This window comes from Rhinatrema bivittatum, chromosome 8, assembly GCF_901001135.1.
Source record: "Rhinatrema bivittatum chromosome 8, aRhiBiv1.1, whole genome shotgun sequence".
Lineage (NCBI taxonomy): Eukaryota > Metazoa > Chordata > Amphibia > Gymnophiona > Rhinatrematidae > Rhinatrema > Rhinatrema bivittatum.
The window spans coordinates 226,849,556-226,874,612 of NC_042622.1; the positions used below are offsets into that span (position 1 = coordinate 226,849,556).

At 53.0% G+C, this 25,057-nt stretch overlaps 2 protein-coding genes across 2 annotated transcripts in view; one reads left to right on the forward strand and one right to left on the reverse strand.

Moving 5' to 3' along the window:
• Positions 1 to 10,543, reverse strand: part of NCAN (neurocan) — a 143,234-nt gene extending 132,691 nt beyond the window's left edge. The window contains exon 1 of the mRNA XM_029613553.1: positions 10,469 to 10,543. Within this exon, the coding sequence (XP_029469413.1) occupies positions 10,469 to 10,541 (73 nt within the window). The 5' untranslated portion in view covers positions 10,542 to 10,543. The remainder of the gene's footprint in view (positions 1 to 10,468) is intronic.
• A 2,905-nt stretch (positions 10,544 to 13,448) lies between these two features.
• Positions 13,449 to 17,404, forward strand: LOC115097789. Its single transcript, XM_029613837.1, has 2 exons — positions 13,449 to 13,799; positions 16,526 to 17,404. The coding sequence occupies exons 1-2, from the start codon at positions 13,451 to 13,453 to the stop codon at positions 16,975 to 16,977; spliced, it is 801 nt and encodes a 266-aa protein (XP_029469697.1). The 5' UTR covers positions 13,449 to 13,450; the 3' UTR covers positions 16,978 to 17,404.
• The last annotated feature ends 7,653 nt before the right edge of the window (positions 17,405 to 25,057 follow it).

Below are 25,057 nucleotides of genomic sequence, written 5' to 3' on the forward strand. Positions count from 1 at the left end.
GTTCAAGTTGGTTTTTTTTTTTGTTTTTTTAATCTATAGATAAAAGAGAGAAAGGTTTTAGGGAATTCAGCCCTTAGTGTAATGTGAATCAGATGTGGAACATAAGACTCCCCCACTATAAACCTCTGCCCTTATTTTCCAAAGCTGGTTCCTCCACCTCTAGCCCCCACTCCACCCACTCCAGCATCAACCCCCCCCCCCCCCCTCACACCGCATTGCTTCCAGAAGCACTTTTTTTTCATTACAGTGTTTCCCTTGTTAGGCTCCTTCCCTGTTATTGGGCTTCAGGGCCGATTAAAGGCTCTGTGCCTCCTTACATCATGGCTCTCATTAGAGCAGCCAAAGTGCTCAGTTTTCAGCAGACAAGCAAATGAGCATTCAGGCACAGGCAGGGGCCAGGGATCTGTTATTTATAGTTCACTTTTAATGCTAACATATTTCTCTGAAACACCTACAGCTTCTTAAGTACCTAAAGATGCAAAGTCAAAAGGAGAAGGTGATGAGTCAGACAGAGGAGAGAAAAGTGACTAAGGAAGGGAAGGGGTGGAGGGAGCTATGCAACAACATAAACAGAAGCTCAGTTTAGAAACGGTGCTGATTTTGTGTGCAGAGCTGGAAAGAGCACGTGGTCACTCAGTCACTGCACTGCCCGGTCAGCAATCGGAATTGTCCCTGCATTAGTGAATGGGATGGGACAAACCCGAGAGCAGGAAACTCTTCCCTCACAGGATTCCAGGGCTCATCAGCAATAAATCAGTTGTCCACCAGGTCTTGAAAGAGTTTCTGGTGCTAGTCCAGTAGTCAAGGGTGACCATCACTGATTTCACCACCTGTTTGTTTAGGGTTGTTTTTTTTTTTTTTCCAAGAAGGTGGGAGGAGGAGGGTTTAGTGCATTTCAAAACTTTTGAAAAGTGCTACTAATTTTGTTGTGGGCATCGTTCATAGGGGCTGTCACAGGAGCTGTCCAGACCCATGGTACTTAACCTCAGTGAAAGACGCTTTAATCAAGGCGGAGGTTTATTGGCTATTCTTGTTTTACCGATAGGTGGTGCATCTGGCTACCAAGATGTTCATGTTGCCTAGGGTAGTAGTTTTCAGCCCTTTGCTGCAGAGATATCTAACTAGCTTGTCTTATTTATTTGTTTCAAATGCTTGATTTTGGGCCGATGCACTGTAATAGTTTCAGCAGATTACAGTCAGAACAAACCAGGCAACAGTAATTAGAGCAACACCAAAACAACCCCTAAGCTAGTGCTGGCCTATGGGTTACAGACCAGAGCCCCGACAGCCAGGTTCCAGTGCCACTTCTAACACGAGCTCACGGTGAAACTTCCCAGCCGCTGCCAGGCAATAAGCAGGAGTCAGATATCAGATGGGAATGTGGTAAGAGCCAGTGAAATGCCTTTTGGTTGGGGGAGGGGGCCAAGCCATTCCAAGCTACACTTCTCCCTCTCTTCCTCTGCATGCCATCGGCTTTCTCTCTATCCCCCCATCCCCACACCCACGTCTCTCTCGCCCCTCCCTCTCTCTTCCCCTGCCCCTGCTCCCTCATGCTTTCTCCCCCTACCCCTACATCTCCTTCTCCCTTTCTCTCCTCCCCATCTCACTGATCAGCGGCAGGAGGAAGAGAGCGGTGGTGCCTCAGCTGCATCCTCTTCCTCCTCTGCTGCACGGCCTGACTGCTGCTTTGAAACCGGCAGCTGGACCGAGCCGGACCCAGAGCTGCAGAGGCGGAGGATGTGGCCGGCGCGTGGCCATTTCTCCTTCCGCCGCGGAATGCCTGCCGGACCTAGCCTCGGACCTTCTGCAGTGACTGGGCAGGAAAGGCCAGAGTTTGGTGGAGTCCTGGCCCCTGTGGCCCTTCCCATTCTGACACCTATGGATTTGAGCATCCTGCATGGCCCATTGAGCCAACCCACTTGTAAGCTCTTCAGAGAAGGAACTTTTTTTTTTTTTAATATCCTCCATGTGCTACACCTTCTCCCAGTGCAGTGGACACCTTCACTGTCACTTCCTGAACCGCTGCCCTTTCCATCAAATCTCTTTCCTCCAGATATACTTCTTTTTTTTCATAACACATCATGGAAGATATTCCGTTGCCTGTCTGATTATCATATGTCTAATTATTCTTCATGTCTCAGTAATTATTCGTTAACTTTTCCCAGATGACAGGAGGGGAGGGAAAGCCGCGGATTTGCTTCTGAATTTGTTCTAAGTTATAATCAGCTCTCTGCTGGTTAACCCCTTTGATCCTGCCATCTCCTAACCTTAAGGTAGAAAGATGTTTGCCCTGTTCTAAAGAACGGATCCCTTGGTACCAGAGGGTTAAAGCCCTGGTGTCAGACGTCCCACTTCCATCTCCCCCCCACCCTCTCACATCCCAGGCTTCTATGTCAGCTTTAGTGCTCTTTGCCCACCCCCCAGAAACCTGCAGCAGAGTCTGGGAAGAGACATCCTTCCAGTGCCCAAGGCTTATTATCTCCACCAAGGATGCAGACCTGACAATGAGATTCAGGAAGTTAAGCAGAACAGAGGCCGTGCTGAGCAGCAATCAAAACTGGCCCTTTTTACAGGGTAGTTCCCCTGTTTCTGATTTTTTTTTTTTTAAGTTGGCACCACTTGTATACTCAGCTCCTGCTGATCTTGAAGCCACATAAAAAGCCCTCAAATGTCTGTGCTTGCTAGGAGGGATCAGAGGGCTCCATTTGACCCTGGACAGGCTGAGTTAAGTCCCCGTTTTGCTCCGTTGCATCTATGGACTGGTAGTTCCAGTGTCTGCACAAGTTCATGAATTGCAAATGGGAGGAGAAGCAGGGACAGGCTTCAGACGCTCCCCCGATGAACTGCGGCCACCTTGTAAACCCTCGGGGTGACGACCCTGCCACTTTTTCCTCTCCTACCCCTCTTTGCTCTGAAAAGCCTAGCCATGAAAAAATAAGGTCACAGTGATGGTATTAACCTTTGACCTCTGGCAGGGAAGCCACAGCACCCTGCAGAATTAATGATACAAGTCCAGTTGGGTCTAGGATGGGCTATAACAGGGTGCTGTGTGGTTTTGCTCCATTACCGTCCGTTGTAATAGGGTGGGGGGAGAGGGGAGAAGGGAACTGCAGGAATACAGATGGATTTTTGAGCCTCCCCAGCCCTGGGCAGCTAGCGAAAGGAGAAGAATCTGGCAGAAACGAGGAACACAAGGAATGGAGAGAGGGTGTCAGGTCCTCTCCTTTGCCAGAAATCCTCACCTTAAGCCACCACCATCCCAAATCTCAAAAAGTCCAGCACATGCCAGCCGGTTCAGAGCAAGGCCCAGGGCAGGCAGAAAGCCAGAAGCGTTGATTGCCCGCTAAAATGACTCTGGCCTTATAGGATTATAACAACAACCTTCCGGATTTTAAGCCCCGGCCCTGTTCCCTCATCATCACACTTCCCTTTTTCAACTTAGCATCTGTGGAGTCGGACACCAGGCTTACAGGCACCGTGTCAATAAACCACTTTCTTCTAAGCCTCTTATTTCTTGAAATTGTTTTCCCTTTTTTAATTTGAGTTTAAGGTAATCTCTAGAGTGGAATCGCAGCCGGGAGAGGCGGTGATAAACGAACACTGGAGGTCATTGCGGGGAAGGACGGCATTTTTTTCATTTTTCAGTGTTTCTTGAGATTTGCCTGGAGCTGACTGTGACAGGGTGGATCCAAGGAAGTAGATAAGGCTCTTCCAACCCCCCCCCCCACTCCCCCACTATGGGAACTGTTCCTTCAGCTCGGCTGCAGACCCTCTGTGTGGTAGCCAGAAAGTTGCAGGTTCAAATCCTGAGATTTCTCCCCCCCCCCCCCCCCCTTAAACTGATAACACATTTTCATATGGGTAGGTGGAGAATAATTTTCAAAGGCTTTTGCCTGGCAAGCTGAACAGTTATCATTGCCTGGGCTAAAGCACGCTCTCTCTCTTCAGCGGCTACATCTGCCTGGCTAGCGTTTGGCTGTCAGGACGAGAGGAGGTTGGGGGCAGGATTCTGATAGCCCCGCAGGTACCCTGCACCCTCTCTGAATCCCAGCAGGGACATTCCTGCATCCAGCATCATCATCATCAGTTTGGGACCTCTCTCTAGCCGAGGACCGGAATTGTCTTCTGATTGAAAGCTCCCATCCCAAGTGGGAAAATGTTCCAGTGTCGAGGTGCGCAAGTGAAGAGTTCTCACTGGGGACGGAGGTGCTCCAAGCAGGATTTTATAATAATTATAACTGCAAATGAGCACTCCAGGCTCCACTTCCACTGCTGTAGCTTTAGTGGGTTTGGGATTTACTAATTCCAGATCCTAGTGCAAGGCAATTCTTTACCAATTAATTATTTTTTTTCCCCCCAGCAGTTTCCTTCTGCTCCTTTGGACTCCCAGGGCTGGGATCTGGTAGTCTCTAATTTTGCCTCACACTCTAACGAGTTCTTTTTTGTTATCACTTACTTACCGCTGTTTTAGTCTACATGGACGGTATCAGTGTTGGAGGTTTCTGCTTGAACCTAGGAGGCAGCCTGATGCGTCAGTGGTCGATGTTTGGACCGCAGAAGGAGTTACAAGAGGGGGCTGGGAGTCCCCTCGTCCAGTAATTAGCCAACTCCAGTCCTCCAGATCCATGATCAGGTCTGGTTTTCCGGACATCTATAATGAATATTCACCAGATATATGGGGCAGACATTTGGTTTAAGAATGCAATTAATAGACATATTTTGGTAATTCTGATAGTCGGCTTGTGTTTGCAGCTCTCAAGGTCCAGTGGTTTCTCACTCCTGACTTAAGAGAAGATCTTGGCTTAATCTTCACTGTCCTTACAGGTTGGACCGGGGGGGGGGGGAGGTCACACTCGGAAACAGAAGCAAAAGAGTCAGGGGAAGAGTCAATAAAGCACATTGCAAAGTCGCTTGGGTTGATACAGCTTCCAGGAATCAGTTACACAACCTCCGTGAAAAGATTTTTGGCAGCATGAAAGTTTACCACAGTTTTATGTTCGGCCGTCTGAGTGCCAGCCTCCCGGCACCCATTCAACGTGCAGGCCAATGCCCGCTCTGTGCCTGGATCCCTGTCCAAGGCACTGCGGACGGGCTGTGATGCAGGCACCGGCAATTCATCCCTCTGCATCAGAGTTTTGTTTAGGGCACAGTGTTTCAATACCGGAATCTGGCAGAGGAAACCAAATTAATATTTTAAGAAACAAACGTGATGAAAAGTTATTGGATTACATCTGTCTCCTCTGAACGGTTTAACCTGATCCAGACATGGGCAGTTTATGGAGCTGCTTCTTACCCTTCCACTCCAAAACGCACGTACTGAGTTCCTAGGAAAATTCGGCACAGAATTGTACACTTTGAACTCAGACAGTGCATTAAAACTGTGCACTGTAATTCAGCACACAGGTCCTTAATGCACAGACGAAAAACATTTTAACTCCCAATGCAGAGTAAGCTAATGCCATGCTAATGCACCAGGAGTTAAAAAGGGAGCATACTGAGTTAAAATATGCGTCTGGCACAAACTGAATGCGCACTTTAACTCAGAGGGAAGGGGGTGGAGAGCTGGGGAGGGGGTCTTAGGTTGACACTGCATCAGGGCTGGTGCAAGAGAATTTGGTGCCCTGAACGAAACGTCAGTCATGTACCCACCCCCCCTCAGTTTACCTACTGCTGGTAGATCCAACCCAGTGCTCCCTTCCTTGGCAGTGTTGGCTCGCCCTCTCTGGTGGGATTTTGCCACCCCCAAAATTTTGGTGCTCTAGGTCAGTGGTCCCCAACCCTGTCCTGGGGGCCCACCAGCCAGTCGGGTTTTCAGGATGTCCACAATGAATATGGATGAGAGAAAATGTGCATGCACTGCCGCCATAACATGCAAATTTTCTCTCATGCATATTCATTGTGGGTTATCCTGAAAACCCGACTGGCTGGTGGGCCCCCCAGGACAGGGTTGGGGATCACTGTTCTAGGTGACCGCTTAGTTTGCCTACGGGAAGCACCGGCCCTGCACTGCAACCTCCCTCCTGTCAGAGAATTTCTGCACCGAGGCTGCTTCCTGCTCAGATTTCTGTTGCTGTGTCAGGGGAAGATGAGGCCGCAGGCCACAGGCGGCTCCCCAGTCACCAGCCCTGAGAGGTTTGCAGGGCATCTGGCAGCAGCAGGAGCATGCCGTTCTGGGGCAGTTTGCCTTCAGCTCCGTGTCTGAGAAGGCGGCAGTGCGGCTGCCCCTTTACTAGAGCTCCTGGTGCTCTTCCTTTTCCCAGCCCGGCACCGTTGCCGTAGCTACCATTAGACAGGCCTAGCTCCTTTGCTGGCTGCGGGGAAAAAGAGAGCCTTGCACTCTGCTGAAACCTCACCACCTTGTTGGGGTCCTGCTGGAAGTTAAGTAGCCACAGTCCACCTGGTTTCTGGCCCATTTTTTTTTTTTTATGTCTATTTATTTGTTTACAGATGTGGGGAGAGGAGTGGATTCTAGAAGCAGCCGGTAAAGAGCCTCTCAACATGACCATGGAAGCCCCCGAAATAAAAGGAAATGAGTGGGGAGCAGGCCTTCTTCACGTCTCTCTTCTCTTCCGTTGTCCCTGCACTGGAAATTTTATTCCACCTCTGACCAGGAGTACAATTTCCAGCATAAGGAAAGCTCTTAGGCCAGCGCACCTCTCTGCATCAGGGAGCGCTGTTTAATGCTCTCATTTACATGAGATCTCCATGCCAGGGTTCTCAGTTTTGAAGAACATTTTCTGCAGATAAAACTCCTTCCCGCATGGGCAGTAAAGATTTGCCTGCATAAAACGTACAATCAAATTCAGGTGAAACTGTGCATTGGGTTAAAGGCGCTTTATTGCAGCGGCCTGAGAACTAATCCTGGGTGCAGCGTCGGGGCCCAGCCGAAGGGAGTAGGAGGCCAGTGCACGAGTCTGTGCCAAGCAGGAGAGGGCAGAGGCGGTTTCTTTCATGCCAGCACGGTTTCTTTCTCTTCCATACTGTCCCCCGCCGTTCAGGCACTTCCTTGGCCTGCCCCGCCCTGCCCTCAAGCCTCACTCACAGTCAGGGCAGTGAGCCCCTGACTTCTGCTGGTTCCCTCTCCCATGCTGGAGCAAATCGGTCAGGAGCTGACCTTCTTAGGAGGTTTAGAAAAAAAAAAAGCTATCCCAGAGGCTCTCTTTTTCTATTTTATTTATTTAAAAGATTTTATATACCGTGGTTCGTGTTTACATCACAACAGTGTACAAAGACCTTGAAGCATTCTACAAAATACATCACAAGGAAAACAGCAATCAATACACTTAAAAACACAATCAAAACATTAAGATATGCAATGGGACCAACCGAGGTTGGTTAATTCTCAAATTATGAATGTAAACTATCCATAAAGGCCTGCTCAAAGAGCCAGGTCTGTAGTACAGATCGAAAATCAGTAAGGTCTAGTAAAGGTTTTAGTCGAGGGAGGACTAACAGTTTATAGTCTCCCTCTCTTAATTTTGTTGAGATGTGCTTCTTAACGTTTAGTTCCCAGTCGATGATTATTCCCAGAGCTTTAACTGATTCAACTAAATTTATCTTTACATTATTTGACAGAGAGAGTATATTTTTATTGTTGGTTTTAGGTTTTCTGTCCAGAAGTATGATTTCTGGGTTTTTTTCCCATAATGACAGCAAGTTTCATGTGGCAAAGCAGCTGCTTGATTGCAGATAAATAAATGTTTGTTACTCTGAATGTCTGTTCCAGTGCATCGGTTATGGGAATGAGTATCTGAATATCATCAGCATAGATACAGAAGTTCAGACTAAGTCCGGCCAAGAGATTTGCAGCTGGGGATAGTGGTGACATTGAGGCTGGCAGATTTAAAGGGGAACCATCCTCAACAGAAGACTGAAGTGGAAGTGGAGGAAAGGTGAGGTTTTGAACCTGTTGGGAGAAAGGGTGAGCCTGGTGAATTGGGGAAGAGAGGCCTGTGGGTTGTTGAGCCTGGGGTGGGATGGGGGGATGGAGAGAAAGAGAGAGACAGCTGGGGATGAGTCTTGACTCTGGAGTGGGGGAGAGGGAGATATGGAAGTGGGTATTAAGCCTAGGATGAGCGAGAGGAAGGGAGAGACATGGGGGTGGTATTAAGCCTGGGGTAGGACTGAAGAAGGGAGGGAGAGCGTGCTGGTAGGTTAGTGTTAGGGCTGGGGCTGGGGATGGGATAGAGAGCACTGGGAAGTGTGTGTTAATCCTGGGATGGGAAGAGTGGGAGAGCAAGCTGGTGGGGTTTGAGCATAAGGCGAGTGAGAGACAGCTGGAGGTTTAGTCTGGTGGGTAGGAGAGAGAGGTGCAGTGGGGTAGGGTGTTGAGCCTGGGATAGAGGAGAGAGGGAAAGTGAGCTGGGTGGGAGAAAGAGTGAGGGAGATTTGGTTTGGAGGGAAAGAACTGGGGAAGAAGGTGCATGAGTACACGAGAGAGAGAAAGAGAGAGAGAGATACTGTATGTATGGAGGAGAACCGGAGGGACTGAAGCCTGAAGAGAATGGACTGGACCTTGTATGTTTTTTTTATAGTACTCCTGGGTAAAATCTACATAAAAAAATTAAATTTTCCATCCTTCAATAGTAACTTTTCTTCTGTATATTGCATTTTAAATGACTCAAAGACAGTAATTATATTGTGTTATTTTGACAAATAATGTATGCAGAATTATTTAAATATTGTGCATAGAATTTTTACATTTTTTGCACAGAATTTTACATTGTTTGCCCTAAATTCCCCCAGGAGTAGGGGCCTCTGCAGGGCGAGAGAGACTGGGAGAGAGATGAAAGGAGGCAGACAGGGACAATGTGACTGAGTCTCATTTTCTCCTTCCTCCAAGCCGAGCTCTCTTTGGAGTAGGAGAGTTATCATTTAAGTGAGTTGCACAAGATTAGACCAGAAGTCACGGATATTGGTTGCAGGATTTAACCTGCAGTCTTCAAGAGTCCAATCTCCCCAAGTAAAGTACATTAGCAAAGAGGCACTCTGCCATGTCTGCTGTGAAACACGGGGAACGTGGTTATTGTAACAAGTGGGAACCTTCAAAGCAGGGTTGTGTTCCTCTGGTGCCTACAAAAACACTTTGTAATTGCAAATTGCTTCTAAAATCATTATCCAATCAAGGCCTAATAAAGTGAAAATTATTACATTCTGAAAAAGAAGAACAGCTTCTGCTTTAATGATTAATGAAAAGTACAGAGCTGAGCGACGCTGCTTACTGCCTGACCTCTCTACTTTCTTATGTACCATCACTTAAAACTTTTTAATGATTTAAAGTGACCTTTCAGTCCAGAAAAAGGCCATGTGACAGAATGCAAACTTCTGAATGATTCCTCTCTCTCTCTCGCTGAGATAATATAAGGTCACCAGATGTGTCCAGGACATCCGTGACAGGCGGAGTCAAGCCTCGCTTTGCCCCCATCACAGCTACAAACTTGTACTTTCTGCCTGTCTTAGAGAAATCAGAACAGAGAGTCCGTGGATGCAATGGCATATAACCAGGACTGGCTCCGTCTGTCCTCCATGACCTGGAGCCATCAAATCACCACAAGAAGGTGCTGATTAGTGACCCCAAATGGACAGGATAAGGTAAAAAAAAAGTCTATTACAGTGGGGCAAGCAGAGAGAAAATTCAAAATAGGATGGCAGAGGGGACTTGGCAATGAGAGGCGCCAGGGACAGAATGAGCCAGCTGCTCCAGATACAGTAAGAATGGCATGGAGCAGAATGAGAATTGTATCATTATAACATCTCTTTCAGTGAGGTTCTCCTCAAGAGCCACTTTCACCTTAAATATGCAGCAGTCCCTTCTGAATTTCCCACTGAAACATATTAGAGGAAGGGAGACGTTTTGGAGGAAGAACACAGAAAAGAAAGTGTCCCATAGGTCGCTCAAGACAGAACTTGTTAAAGAAGCAACTTGCCCTCAAATGGATGTGCGTTTCTCTGCGGGCTCCATCGGGAGGGGATACTGGCTTGGCTGCGTTTAGAGAGTGAGGTTTGCACTCAAGTGCCCAGAATCTTTTCTCTCACATCTCACCGAGCCTGGGCCTCTTGGCCAATGAGCCCCACTGACTTACGGGTGAAAAAGCAAAAAAGCAAAACTCTTCTCCTTCCCTGCCCTTCACTCCCCACCCCCTACCCTCTGCCCTTCCTCAAGTAACACTGCAACATTTAATTCTTCTTAGCAGAGGATCATTAGGTCTCATGGGATCTAATTATCTCTCCGGAGAGGAAGCAAAGTAAGCAGAGAGATGCAACGGCATCTGTTAGCCACCGCTGTCAGCTCCACGTATGTTAGGATGCCGATAATAGGGTATATTCAGTAATATGGCAAAGTTAATCACACACTGATTAAAGTTTTACAGGCTGCTTTTGTACCTTCACCTCTCCCACCATTACAAATTAGGATCATCCCAGCAGCAATTTTCCTAATGGGCAAGAAACAGATTCTTCACAGGCTTACCTAGCACAGGAAGGGAGAGAAAAGAAGGTGCCATGATAATCCACCAGATCTCGAGATGCCACCCATTCACCATTCTTAACCTGAAATCACAAAAGGACAGAGAGATTTTCAGTTTTCAATCATTTTCTGTATTTCTGTTTGTTTAGCATCAGTACTGTCTCATAAATCATTCTTTGGTGGCACCAAGAAGCAAAGTGACACCCAACCTTCCTAAAAATTAATAATGGAGAGGGCAGAAGCTTGAAATAATGTGAGCATCACTTCCAAAGACGGAGAATTGACATTATTCGAACTTCCTGACAGTGAGGTCAAATTTCACTCACTAGAGATCTTCTTGAAGAAAGCCTGTTGCCTGTGCTCCCTCTGACCAATAGAAGAGCTCACCCAGCTGCCTGTCTTATTTGATTGGTGGGTGCCATAGCTCGTTGAGGCCAAAACAACGATAAGTACTGAGCTTTTCTGTGGCCCCGTGTTGAAAAACAACTGTCCCAGGTACCTGTGCTCCCTCCTATGCCCTCTGACCAATAGAATGCCCCAGCTACCTGTGCTCACATTCGTGGCCTTTCCCACAACTTCTGATGTTAACCATTAGAAGAGCTCCCAGCTGCCTGTGCTCCTTTCCATTGCTTGGGCTTAATAGGATAATTCTCTCAACTGTTTGCACTCGCTTCCATGGCTTCTGACCAATAGATGAGATCTCCCAGATGCATGTGCTCCCTACTACAGCCTTTGATCAATAGAAGAATTGTCCCATGTGCCTGTGCTCCCGTCATAAGAACATAACAAAAGTTGCCATTCTGGGTCAGACCAAAGGTCCATCAAGCCCAGTATCCTGTTTCCAACAGTGGCTAATCCAGGTCACAAGTACCTGGCAGGATCCCAAGGGATAGACAGATTCCAAGCTGCTTATCCCAAGAATAAGCAGTTGATATCTGCAACTCTCCCTTAATAATGGTTAATGGACTTTTTGCCTCCAGGAACTTGTCCAAACCCATTTTAAACACAGCTATAGAAATAGCTTTTCTCATCTCCTCTAGCAATGCATTCCAGAGCTTAATTATGAGTACAAAAAAGTATTTTCTCTTATTAGTTTTAAATGTATTACCTAGTACTTCATTGTGTGTCCCCTGGTCTTTGTACTTTTCCAAAGAGTAAACAACTGATTAACGTTTACTCGTTCCATTCCACTCATCATTTTATAGACGTCTATCATATTTCCCCTCAGTGGAGTCGGGCACTACCATTCACTTCCAGTGAATGGTAGTGCCCTCTAGAGCATGGCACCCCATACGACCACAAAGGCCGCACACTCCAAAAGCCAGCCCTATCCAGAGTCAAGTGCATGTTCTCCATGTCCCACTCAGGGTCTGATGCATTAAGTGTGCTCAGCCTAGCCTAGCGCACTGGTCTATGCGCAGTTGGGTGCACGTTTTGGATGCACTAGACCAGCACCTGATGCAATAAATTAGCCCTTCCAGTCTCTGATCAATAGAAGAGCTCTCCTAACTGTTTATGTTCTCTCCTATATGAAGTGGAGTTAGCTTGTCTGGCTCCACGCTAGTAACGGAAGTAAAGTGAGCGGTAAGGGTTAAATGAGGAAAGGAAAAGGTCAACGAAAGGACATAAGGGAGGAGGGGGAAGTTAGCCAATAGAAGAGGAAGATTTGAATGCTGAGATTGTGATTGGTGGAGGGGGGAGGATACAAGGGGTAAACGGCTTCCCGCCTCAGTCTGTGAGGAACGGCTGAGGCAGCGAGCAGAGGCTTTTCTTTGCAGGAGGCAATTTTGAGGCAGATTATAGTAGGTACATACGTTGAAAATAATAAATACTTATTCTTGTTAGTACCTTATAGCATACTTCATCTTGGGATACTCTCTAGTATTCCTGGGTGCATGACTAGTTCTTAGTTCAGGGATTTTTCCCTGTATGATTTAAAAAAAAAAAAAAAAATTAAATTACATTAAAAAAAAAAAAAATAAAATCAACAATAGAAATATATTCTGAAGCATACTGTTATATTGTTGGTTTCCCATTTTATTTACCGATAGTTCCGGGGCATTGCACCCCCCCCCCCCCCGTCTCCTGTCGGGGACCATGCCCAAGCGGGCTTCTGTTCGCTGTCGGCCCTCCGTGCAGCCTCCGGGAGCCCGCTCCCTTGCCGGCCTGCCTGCTGCCTCGGCTGAGTCCTCCCGGGCTGCGCGCGCCCCCCCCCCCCCCCCCGGGAGCCTCTTCCCGCTCTTGTCCCTCCTCCCCCTGCGGTTTCAGGGCGGCGCGCTCGCATCCCGACGGGCGGGCTCGAGGCCGCGCTCGCCGATTCCGGCGAGAGCGGCCCCGAGCCTGATGACGTCTCTGCTGACATGCCTTCGGCCCCGCCCCCCGGGGCCGACGGGGTTGATGACGTGGCGGAGGTGTCTCTCGATGCCTCCGCCTCTTCTTTTGGGCCGTGGGACACTGAGGTGCCTTCCCTTCCCCTGGGTCGGCATTTCGAGGAGTCGGGGGAGGGCGTTGACGCCTTCCCTGTTCGGTCACCGTCCCCGCGCGCCAGGGGGGCGGGGCTCCTGACTGCCCGTGCTGCTGCCGGCTCGCGGCGCTTCGCAGCTAATTATCCTACTGCAGGCAGGGGTCGGGGGAGAGTCCGGGGAGGCGTGGGAGGGGGACGGGGCGGGACTGCGGGCGGGAGGTGGCCATCTCCGGTCCTCGGGGTTAGCGGCAGCAGTCAGAGGAGGCAGGGAGGAGCAGGTGACAGGGTGGAGAGGGCTGGAATAGAGAAAGGGGTTTGTTCCACAGGTTTGCCTAGGGCCCAGGCTAGTAAGGGGGGCTATAGTAGGGATGATAAGACGGGTAAGGCGGGCTGGAGGAGCAGGAGTGGATGGGGAGGGCAGCAGGATGATAGCAGGGGAGAAGATGTGCTCTATGGGAGGCAAGGGGCAAGGCTGCAGAGCGATAGTGGAATGGGGGTAGGACAGGATTTCGGGGGGGTGGATGGATTGGGAACAGGACAGGGAGGGGCTCAGGGCGCAGGTCCCTAGCAGTGGTCCGGTGGGCTTAGCGCTGCGCAGGGGTAAAGCGGGCCAGTCTTTTCAGGTCAACATTGGTACTAGGGGAAATAGGGAAGTGCTCGGGCGGGGTGGGATAAGGGCCAGTTCAGAGAGAGGTAGGGAGGTTTTTTGTCTTTCAGAGGCAGAGGACGATGCACGGCCTGGTACATCTCGGCAGGAGGCGTGGAGGGAGCGGGACTTTGAGGACGATGGCGGGGGACGAAGTGCAGGATCGGAAACAGGAGGTCAGGATACAAAGGTTACGCGAGTGTGGGAGGCGGCACAAAGTGCAGGTGAGACATGCAAAAGGAAAAAGTCTAACAAAGGGAAGACAAAGAAGAAAAAAGTGAAGGTTTCGAACAGTTCGTCAGATAGTGATTCAGACTCATCAGACGGGTCTTCGGAATCTGGTCCGAAGTATCCTGCTGTTTTGGCTGAAGGGCCTTTACAAGGGGCAGGGCAATCTGCGTGGGCAACATTGGCAGAGCTGTGGGAAGGAGTTCCTAGGAAATTGAGGAGACGGATTCGCAGGAGACGGTATGTGAATATCTTTAGGTTATTGGAAGGGAGGAGAGGTGTGAAGAAGAGTAGAAAGAAGGATAAGAAGAAACAGAACAAGTTAGGCGGAGTTAAAGTGGCGAAGAATATAGTTAATTGGGTGAGAGGATTCTTGAGGTTAGCAAGCGTCGTGGGCCACTACGATTTGTCACAGTATGGGGCTTTATTGGCGTATGCTGATAGCATACTAGGTGCTTTCCGGGATTACAAAGGTTGGGCGTGGCTCAACTATGATGAGAAATTCCGGGATAAGATGGCGGGGAATAGGGTTATGTCATGGGAATCGCAGGATATCAATTTGTGGTTAACACAAATGACATATAAAGGTGTGCGGGTGCAGAGGGATGTCAGTGGGGGGAATAGCGGGGTTGGTGATGTTAAGGGGTTTCGAGGTAGTAGTGAGGCAGGGCAGCCCTTTCGGACGGGGGGGGGGGGGTAGCTGGGAAAGGATTGCAAGGGGTCAGGCCTACGGCGGGAGGGAATGACGTGTGCTGGAGATTTAATAAGGCAGCATGTTTATTCCCAGATTGCAAGTTCAGACACGCGTGTGCTACCTGCGGAGGAGCTCATTCGGCCCTCAAATGCGGACAGAGTAGTGGACAGACAGGAAAAGGCGGAAAAGTTTGATGGTTTAAATGAGTTGGCTATTTCGCCGGTCTCGTTGCCGGCAATGAGTGCATGGTTGGACAAGTATTCGAAGGCTGTAGTGGGGCAATTTTTAAGGGACGGGTTTAAGTTAGGTTTTGTGATCCCATTCGTGGGTTCGATGCAAGGGGGGAGGGGTAGGAACTCTAGGTCCGCCAGAACATATGGGCGATCGTGCGGGTTAAAATAGGGGCGGAAATAAGGTTAGGGAGGGTGGCGGGGCCGTTTGAGTCGCGGACATACGTTGATATGTATTTATCTCCAGTAGCGGTTATACCGAAGAAGGAGGAGGGTAAGTTCCGGTTTATCTTAAATTTGTCTCACCCTAGAGGCTCCTCGGTGAATGAGCAGATACCAAGGGAATTTTGTTCGGTGCGATACGCCTCGTTCGACGAAGCAGTGAGCTTAGTTCAGTCAGCAGGACAGGGGGCGCTATTAGCGAAAGCGGATATTGAATTTTTCTGGAGTTATTCCCTATTGTAGGGGCGCTTTGTATCTTGGGAAAGTGGTTAGCTAACAGGAAAGTTTTGTTATGGTGTGATAACTTGGGCGTCGTTCAGGTTATTAACAGACTGTCTGCCAAATGTCCCGGAGTATCGGAATTATTGCGGGAGTTAGTTTTCCAATGTTTAACTTTGTATGTCACGATCAGAGCGAGACATGTGCCGGGTGAACAGAATGTAATAGCGGATGCACTATCTCGTTTAAGTGGCAGGACTTCAGAGCTCTAGCGCCGGGAGCAAGGTCCGAAGGGGAGCAGTTCCCAGAGCACCTGTGGAGACTGGGCAGTTGTCAGCATGGTCGTTGATCCGGAAGTCATTGGCGCCTGCTACTTGGAAGGCGTATCTGCGTGGATGTGGAGTGATAAGTCAGTTTTTGGAAGGACAGGGGTGGAGGGGAGGTCAGGTACAGGATACGGGACTGGTGGAATTTGTCTTTTGGGCAAAAACCAGGGGTTATTCGGTGGCTCCAGTGCGTTCATTTTTGGCGGGGTTTTTCTTTTTCTTTTTTTTTTTTTCAGAGGTTGAGGGGATGGGGGAATCCCGGTGGGAGTTTCTTTTGCAACGGGTGCTAAGAGGGTGGAGGCGGGAAACGGGAAGGGTGCCTGATAGGAGACTTCCCATTCGTTATGCTGATTTGGGAGTGTTGGTTGGTAGTTTGCCGGCGGTTTGTGTCTCCGGTTATGAAGTGCTGTTATTCCAGTCGGCATTGTGTTAGCATTTTTTTGGAGCTATGAGGGTGACTGAGTTGGTCGCGACATCTAAGAGGAGTGATGTTGTAACTGGCTTGTTAGCTGAGAATGTGTGGATCTGTCACGAGTCGGTGACTATTTGCATCCACCGGTCTAAGGTGGACCAGTTAGGAAAAGGGCACGTGATAACGTTAATTCCGGCGGCGGATGATCTGGTGTGCCCTGTCCGGTGTTGCAGCGCTTTGTGGCAGTTCGGCCTAGGACGGGCGGTTTATTGTTGTTACCCCAGGATGGTTCGCCTGTTACGGTTTACCAGTTTGTACAAGTTTTGGAAAAAAGTGTTGCGGTTGGTCGGATGGGATGAACAGCGGTATACTTCACATTCGTTTAGGATTGGGGCGGCGACTTCAGCGGCCGAGCGAGGGCTCACGAGCGGTGCCATACACGCTATAGGGCATTGGAAGTCCAATGCGTTTTTGCGATATGTTCGGAAGGATCAATAAGTGGGGTTTACCACAAAAAATAAATAAATAAATAAATAAATTTAAAAAAATTTAAAAAAAAAATATATATTTTTTTTTTTTGAGATGAAGGCATGTGGTAACTTTGATGTGTTTCTTGCAGAGCGGAGACAGCGTTCTGGGGAGCAGGAATGGGCCTGGGTTGTGGGTCATTCCTTTATTCATTGGGCTCAACATAGAGCTGAAAATAGACCTTATGGAACGCATTTGGAATTGGAAAATCGAAATTGGAAGGCCAGATGGCTCAGTCATCGAGGAATGCGATGCGATGGTCTGCTTCCTTTCTTACAAACCTGTGTGATGGAGATGCGGATGCCGAAAGTGTTGTTAATACATCTGGGAGGCAATGATCTTGGACATGGGACTTGCAAGGACTTGATTACAAACATCAAGAAGGACTTCAGTACACTGTTCAACGTTATGCCGGAAACGACATTGGGGTGGTCTGATATTATTTTGCGGATCAAATTTCTGGGAATGCCGCTATGGCATAAGAGTGTGAAGAAGATGAACAAATTGGGAAGTGGGTTGTGCAGCAAGGGGGGTTTTGGGTGAAACATGAATGGGCATGGGAGGTAATTCCAGGTTTCTTCCGGGCGGATGGTGTGCATTTATCTGATATTGGCATGGATCTTTTTAATAATGACATACAGGAGGGTTTGGAACAAATGATAAGGAATATGGAGGCCGCAGTGGGGGGGGGAACAATGATAAGGGTTAATCATTGTTCCTGTGGCGGTAAACCCGAGCCCATAAGGTTTTGAATTTATGTAATGGTTAAAAGTTGGTTGAAAGGGGGGAATCTCGTGTGGTGCGGGGGGGCTGCTACACGAGATTGACACTGAGCAAGAGGGGGGCCGATGCTCAGAGGATTGTATCAATTAAGCTCTACCACTGGAAGAGGTGGGGGGCATTATTGAGATATGAAAATGGGGTTATGTATTGTATGCATTGTTTGGGGGGCTCGGGTATGGTTAATAAACTGCGGCCTTTATTGTTCCAAACAAAAGATTCATGTCATTTGTGATAGGGAAATGGTGAAAAGGGAGAATGGGGTGGGGGGAAAAGGACATCAAGCGAATCTGATATCTTCCAGTTAATGAAGTGGAGTTAGCTTGTCTGGCTCCACGCTAGTAACGGAAGTAAAGTGAGCGGTAAGGGTTAAATGAGGAAAGGAAAAGGTCAACGAAAGGACATAAGGGAGGAGGGGGAAGTTAGCCAATAGAAGAGGAAGATTTGAATGCTGAGATTGTGATTGGTGGAGGGGGGAGGATACAAGGGGTAAACGGCTTCCCGCCTCAGTCTGTGAGGAACGGCTGAGGGCAGCGAGCAGAGGCTTTCCCTCCCTCCCACCCGATTGAGGGCTGCGTTTTTAGGGTTGTTTGTAGGGGAAATGATGTTGTCGCAGTGGCGGTAAACCCGAGCCCATAAGGTTTTGAATTTATGTAATGGTTAAAAGTTGGTTGAAAGGGGGGAATCTCGTGTGGTGCGGGGGGGCTGCTACACGAGATTGACACTGAGCAAGAGGGGGGCCGATGCTCAGAGGATTGTATCAATTAAGCTCTACCACTGGAAGAGGTGGGGGGCATTATTGAGATATGAAAATGGGGTTATGTATTGTATGCATTGTTTGGGGGGCTCGGGTATGGTTAATAAACTGCGGCCTTTTATTGTTCCAAACAAAAGATTCATGTCATTTGTGATAGGGAAATGGTGAAAAGGGAGAATGGGGTGGGGGGAAAAGGACATCAAGCGAATCTGATATCTTCCAGTTATACCTCCAAGCAAGCTCTTCCGGATGCCTGATCTCCCTTCTACTGCTTCTTTTCAACAAGATAACCCTCCCATGGTCTGCATCACTTCAAAGGCCTCTGATCAAGAGAGGAGCTCTCTCTGCTGAACGTGCTCCCTTCCAATTGAAGAGCTCTCCCAGTTGCCTGTGTTCCCTTCCATGGCTTCTGTTCGGTCTGATAACTCTCCCAACTGCCTGCACTCACTTCCACAGCCTCTGGCCAAAAGAAGAACTGAAGGAGCACAATCAACACTTTCCTGTGCTCATGAGCAAAACCCATCAAAATCAGAACCAGAAAGAGCAGGCGAGCTGGGTTGGAACCCGGAGCTCGCCTGCCTTGCATGTCACTCTGTATAGAGTACGTCTGCTCCTCATATGTAGGGAGAGCAAGTGATAGAAAGGGCTATGGTTATCCATCCACGGAAAGTGCCCGAGGCGCTTTGGAATGAGCTCACTTTAGAAGTGTCTGACTGTTATTTTAATGAAATGCCTATATTACAGAATCTCGCTCTCTCTCCCTTCCTAGACAGCTCGCTGAGTAAGTGCCGGGTCGTACAGCAGCCAAATCCCATTCTGAGGATGGATAGACGGCTCTCCGTGCCTGCGAGGCACTCATTCATTCCCAGCAGGGGAGGATCCCTCCCCTCCCAGAGCAGGACGTTGGGGGCCTGACCCTCCCCTCCTCTGCCCGAGCCCTCCCGGAGCAGGATGTTGGGGGCCTGTCCCTCCCCTCCCCTGCCCGAGTCCTCCTGGAGCAGGACGTTGGGGGCCTGTCCCTCCCCTCCCCTCCTCTGCCCGAGCCCTCCTGGAGCAGGACGTTGGGGGCCTGTCCCTCCCCTCCCCTCCTCTGCCCGAGCCCTCCTGGAGCAGGACGTTGGGGGCCTGACCGTCCCCTCCTCTGCCCGAGCCCTCCCGGAGCAGGACGTTGGGGGCCTGACCGTCCCCTCCTCTGCCCGAGCCCTCCCGGAGCAGGATGTTGGGGGCCTGTCCCTCCCCTCCCCTCCTCTGCCCGAGCCCTCCCGGAGCAGGACGTTGGGGGCCTGTCCCTCCCCTCCCCTCCTCTGCCCGAGCCCTCCTGGAGCAGGACGTTGGGGGCCTGACCCTCCCCTCCTCTGCCTGAGCCCTCCCGGAGCAGGACGTTGGGGGCCTGTCCCTCCCCTCCCCTGCCCGAGTCCTCCCGGAGCAGGACGTTGGGGGCCTGTCCCTCCCCTCCTCTGCCCGAGCCCTCCCGGAGCAGGACGTTGGGGGCCTGACCCTCCCCTTCTCTGTCCAAGTCCTCCCGGAGCAGGACGTTGGGGGCCTGACCCTCCCCTCCCCTCCCTGAGCCCTCCCGGAGCAGGACGTTGGGGGCCTGACGCTCCCCTCCTCTGCCCGAGCCCTCCCGGAGCAGGACATTGGGGGCCTGACCCTCCCCTCCTCTGCCCGAGCCCTCCCGGAGCAGGACGTTGGGGGCCTGTCCCTCCCCTCCCCTCCTCTGCCCGAGCCCTCCCGGAGCAGGACGTTGAGGGCCTGTCCCTCCCCTCCCCTCCTCTGCCCGAGCCCTCTCGGAGCAGGACATTGAGGGCCTTACCCTCCCCTCCTCTGCCCGAGCCCTCCCGGAGCAGGACGTTGGGGGCCTGTCCTGACCCTCCCCTCCTCTGCCCGAGCCCTCCTGGAGCAGGACGTTGGGGGCCTGTCCCTCCCCTCCTCTGCCCGAGCCCTCCCGGAGCAGGACGTTGGGGGCCTGTCCCTCCCCTCCTCTGCCCGAGCCCTCCCGGAGCAGGACGTTGGGGGCCTGACCCTCCCCTCCCCTGCCCGAGCCCTCCCGGAGGAGGACGTTGGGGGCCTGTCCCTCCCCTCCTCTGCCCGAGCCCTCCCGGAGCAGGACATTGGGGGCCTGTCCTGACCCTCCCCTCCTCTGCCCGAGCCCTCCCGGAGCAGGATATTGAGGGCCTTACCCTCCCCTCCCCTCCTCTGCCCGAGCCCTCCCGAAGCAGGACGTTGGGGGCCGGTCCCTCCCCTCCCCTGCCCGAGCCCTCCCGGAGCAGGACGTTGGGGGCCTGACCCTCCCCTCCCCAAGCCCTCCCGGAGCAGGACATTGGGGGCCTGACCCTCCCCTCCCCTCCCCGAGCCCTCCCGGAGCAGGACGTTGGGGGCCTGTCCCTCCCCTCCCCTCCTCTGCCCGAGCCCTCCCGGAGCAGGACGTTGGGGGCCTGTCCTGACCCTCCCCCTCCTCTGCCCGAGCCCTCCCGGAGCAGGACGTTGGGGGCCTGTCCTGACCCTCCCCTCCTCTGCCCGAGCCCTCCCGGAGCAGGACGTTGAGGGCCTGTCCCTCCCCTCCCCTGCCTGAGCCCTCCCGGAGCAGGACGTTGGGGGCCTGTCCCTCCCCTCCCCTGCCTGAGCCCTCCCGGAGCAGGACGTTGGGGGCCTGTCCCTCCCCTCCCCTGCCCGAGTCCTCCCGGAGCAGGACGTTGGGGGCCTGACCCTCCCCTCCCCGAGTCCTCCCGGAGCAGGACGTTGGGGGCCTGAACCTCCCCTCCCCTCCTCTGCCCGAGCCCTCCCGGAGCAGGACGTTGGGGGCCTGACCCTCCCCTCCCCTCCTCTGCCCGAGCCCTCCCGGAGCATGACGTTGGGAGCCTGTCCCTCCCCTCCTCTGCCCGAGCCCTCCCGGAGCAGGACGTTGGTGGCCTGACCCTTCCCTCCCCTCCTCTGCCTGAGCCCTCCCGGAGCAGGACGTTGGGGGCCTGTCCTTCCCCTCCCCTCCTCTGCCCGAGCCCTCCCGGAGCAGGACATTGAGGGCCTTACCCTCCCCTCCTCTGCCCGAGCCCTCCCGGAGCAGGACGTTGGGGGCCTGTCCCTCCCCTCCTCTGCCCGAGCCCTCCCGGAGCAGGACGTTGGGGGCCTGACCCTCCCCTCCCCTCGCCCTCCCGGAGCAGGACGTTGGGGGCCTGTCCCTCCCCTCCTCTGCCCGAGCCCTCCCGGAGCAGGACGTTGGGGGCCTGACCCTCCCCTCCTCTGCCCGAGCCCTCCCGGAGCAGGACGTTGGGGGCCTGTCCCTCCCCTCCTCTGCCTGAGCCCTCCCGGAGCAGGACGTTGGGGGCCTGTCCCTCCCCTCCTCTGCCTGAGCCCTCCCGGAGCAGGACGTTGGGGGCCTGTCCCTCCCCTCCCCTCCTCTGCCCGAGCCCTCCTGGAGCAGGACGTTGGGGGCCTGACCCTCCCCTCCTCTGCCCGAGCCCTCCCGGAGCAGGATGTTGGGGGCCTGGCCTGACCCTCCCCTCCCCTCCTCTGCCTGAGCCCTCCCGGAGCAGGACGTTGGGGGCCTGTCCCTCCCCTCCCCTCCTCTGCCTGAGCCCTCCCGGAGTAGGACGTTGGGGGCCTGTCCCTCCCCTCCTCTGCCCGAGCCCTCCCGGAGCAGGACGTTGGGGGCCTGACCCTCCCCTCCCCTTCTCTGTCCGAGTCCTCCCGGAGCAGGACGTTGGGGGCCTGACCCTCCCCTCCCCTGCCCGAGCCCTCCCGGAGCAGGACGTTGGGGGCCTGACCCTCCCCTCCCCTCCTCTGCCCGAGCCCTCCCGGAGCAGGACGTTGGGGGCCTGTCCCTCCCCTCCCCTGCCCGAGCCCTCCCGGAGCAGGACGTTGAGGGCCTGTCCCTCCCCTCCCCTCCTCTGCCCGAGCCCTCTCGGAGCAGGACATTGAGGGCCTTACCCTCCCCTCCCCTCCTCTGCCCGAGCCCTCCCGGAGCAGGACGTTGGGGGCCTGTCCCTCCCCTCCCCTCCTCTGCCCGAGCCCTCCCGGAGCAGGACGTTGGGGGCCTGTCCCTCCCCTCCTCTGCCCGAGCCCTCCCGGAGCAGGACGTTGGGGGCCTGACCCTCCCCTCCTCTGCCCGAGCCCTCCTGGAGCAGGACGTTGGGGGCCTGTCCTGATCCTCCCCTCCTCTGCCCGAGTCCTCCCGGAGCAGGACATTGAGGGCCTTACCCTCCCCTCCCCTGCCAGAGCCCTCCCGGAGCAGGACGTTGGGGGCCTGTCCCTCCCCTCCTCTGCCCGAGCCCTCCCGGAGCAGGACGTTGGGGGCCTGACCCTCCCCTCCCCTCCCCTCGCCCTCCCGGAGCAGGACGTTGGGGGCCTGTCCCTCCCCTCCCCTCCTCTGCCCGAGCCCTCCCGGAGCAGGACGTTTGGGGCCTGTCCTGACCCTCCCCTCCTCTGCCCGAGCCCTCCCGGAGCAGGACGTTGGGGGCCTGTCCTGACCCTCCCCTCCTCTGCCCGAGTCCTCCTGGAGCAGGACGTTGAGGGCCTGTCCCTCCCCTCCCGGAGCCCTCCCGGAGCAGGACGTTGGGGGCCTGTCCCTCCCCTCCCCTCCTCTGCCCGAGCCCTCCCGGAGCAGGACGTTGGGGGCCTGTCCCTCCCCTCCTCTGCCCGAGCCCTCCCGGAGCAGGACGTTGGGGGCCTGACCCTCCCCTCCCCTCCTCTGCCCGAGCCCTCCTGGAGCAGGACGTTGGGGGCCTGTCCCTCCCCTCCCTTCCTCTGCCCGAGCCCTCCCGGAGCAGGACATTGAGGGCCTTACCCTCCCCTCCCCGAGCCCTCCCGGAGCAGGACGTTGGGGGCCTGTCCCTCCCCTCCTCTGCCCGAGCCCTCCCGGAGCAGGACGTTGGGGGCCTGACCCTCCCCTCCCCTCCCGGAGCAGGACGTTGGGGGCCTGTCCCTCCCCTCCCCGAGCCCTCCCGGAGCAGGACGTTTGGGGCCTGTCCTGACCCTCCCCTCCTCTGCCCGAGCCCTCCCGGAGCAGGACGTTGGGGGCCTGTCCTGATCCTCCCCTCCTCTGCCCGAGTCCTCCCGGAGCAGGACGTTGGGGGCCTGTCCTGACCCTCCCCTCCTCTGCCCGAGTCCTCCTGGAGCAGGACGTTGGGGGCCTGTCCTGATCCTCCCCTCCTCTGCCCGAGTCCTCCTGGAGCAGGACGTTGGGGGCCTGTCCTGACCCTCCCCTCCTCTGCCCGAGTCCTCCTGGAGCAGGACGTTGAGGGCCTGTCCCTCCCCTCCCCGAGCCCTCCCGGAGCAGGACGTTGGGGGCCTGGCCTGCCTGACCCTCCCCTCCTGCAGAGTAAGCAGGTGCTCAGTGCCTGCCAGGGCGAGGCTCCGTTCAACTTCCCCGCAGGATGCCGCCCAGCCTGGAAGCGATCTCCGCCGTGTGCAAGCATTGCCACCCCCCTCCCCCTGCAGCCCAACTTGCTCCAGACGGGGCTTTTGCTTTTCGGCAGGAAGACGTTTGCTTTGGATGGGAAGCTCAGTTTGGCCTCTGGTAGACTTAAGCAGCTTTCTTCCGCGTGACAACTTAGCAGTCCCAGGCTCTACAAAGTCTCGCTGCCTTCCTTTTTCAGACAGGTCAGAATCGCCTGCTCCTTGAAATAAACAGTTACCCAGGATGGGGAGGGAATCCGAGACCTCACACCTCAAACCTCCGATTGCTGTTCTACCTGCATTTGTGATCACTGGGGAGAATAAGAGCCACACTGTTTCCTATTCGGTCCGAGTTGGGTTTGCCCTGGCTGTTCCCTTTGTGTAATTCCAGGGGGTATCTCGGGACCCTCATGCTAGGCAGGTCAGAGGGCCACGGAGTGCAGTCCTCTGAGTGAGGGAGCCAGCGAGGGGCTGGAACTGAAGCTGCGGCCCTTAGCCCGCAGGAACACACAGACGCCTAGCGCCAGGACTTTTTTTAAAATGCTTATTAAGAAGCCAGCAATGGGAGGTCGGGTCAGAGCCTCGGGTTTCAGGGAGCGGGTCAGCGTTTGCCGTCCGATGCTTCTAATCCTTCCTGCAGCTTTACAGAGAGGGCTGTTTGCAATTGTGTTGGCCAGGTTACCCTACCAGTGCATTGTGGGATGCATGCATAACTGATAGGCTGCATGCATAATTTAGAGAGCTGTATTAATTATGCATTTGCAGCTCATTGAGTTATGGCCCCTCACTCATGGAGGAGAGTGACTAAAACCTTTATCTAACAGACATTATGCATTTTCTCATTTTATATAGCCCCATGTGTGGCTCATTATATATGTAATGTGCATACACAGGTGGATTTTCTGTGCATCTCATCTCCTATATATACTTTAAAGAAGACATATTATTTTCCCAGTAATAAGAAGAAAGGTTAGACTTGCAGTAAAAACCTTTGGATTGATCTGTTCAACTGTAGAGATACTTTCACCCTTTGCTCTCAAAACAATGGTGAAGGACAATTTATCTCCTTGGGGGGATGGCCTTATCGTTTAATGAGCAAAATATCATGAAAAATTACAGCTGACTGCAGAGTAAATTACCTGAATGGATTCTGCCCTCTCATCTAGGTTTGCTGAAAGAGAGGGGAGGGGGTACTGGTAAGAAAAAAAAAAAAAGATGGAGAATAGAGAGAGAGAGGGGGGGGGGGGTGAGTGAGGGAGAGAGAAAAAGTGAAGGTGACAGAATGATCAAAGGTGGGTGTGACACAAGAGAAGAGGGGGAGAGAGAAGGTGCCAGAAGAAGAAAGAGAGCCGAGGACACAGCGAAAAGGCGGAAAGCTGGGCCAGAGGAATGAGATCTGACAAAAAAAGAAGTGGGAAAGATATTAAAAAGGTAGAGGAATGAAGAGCAGCATGAGCCAAAACAGGGGGAAGAGAGACAAAGAAAACAGACAGGGGAGGAGGACAGGCAGAGCGGAGACAAGGTTCAGATCATAAAAAAGCTCTCCTTACTCGTTCCCCCCTGTGCACTCTTTGCACCCCGTGTAAATAAGGAATTGGACCAGAGCGAGAAGAACGTCTAGAAAATGGGGGTCCACTCCATCTGTCCATTTGGACTGTGCCGTCACCGTCTTACTTAATTCGTGGTTGTCTCCTC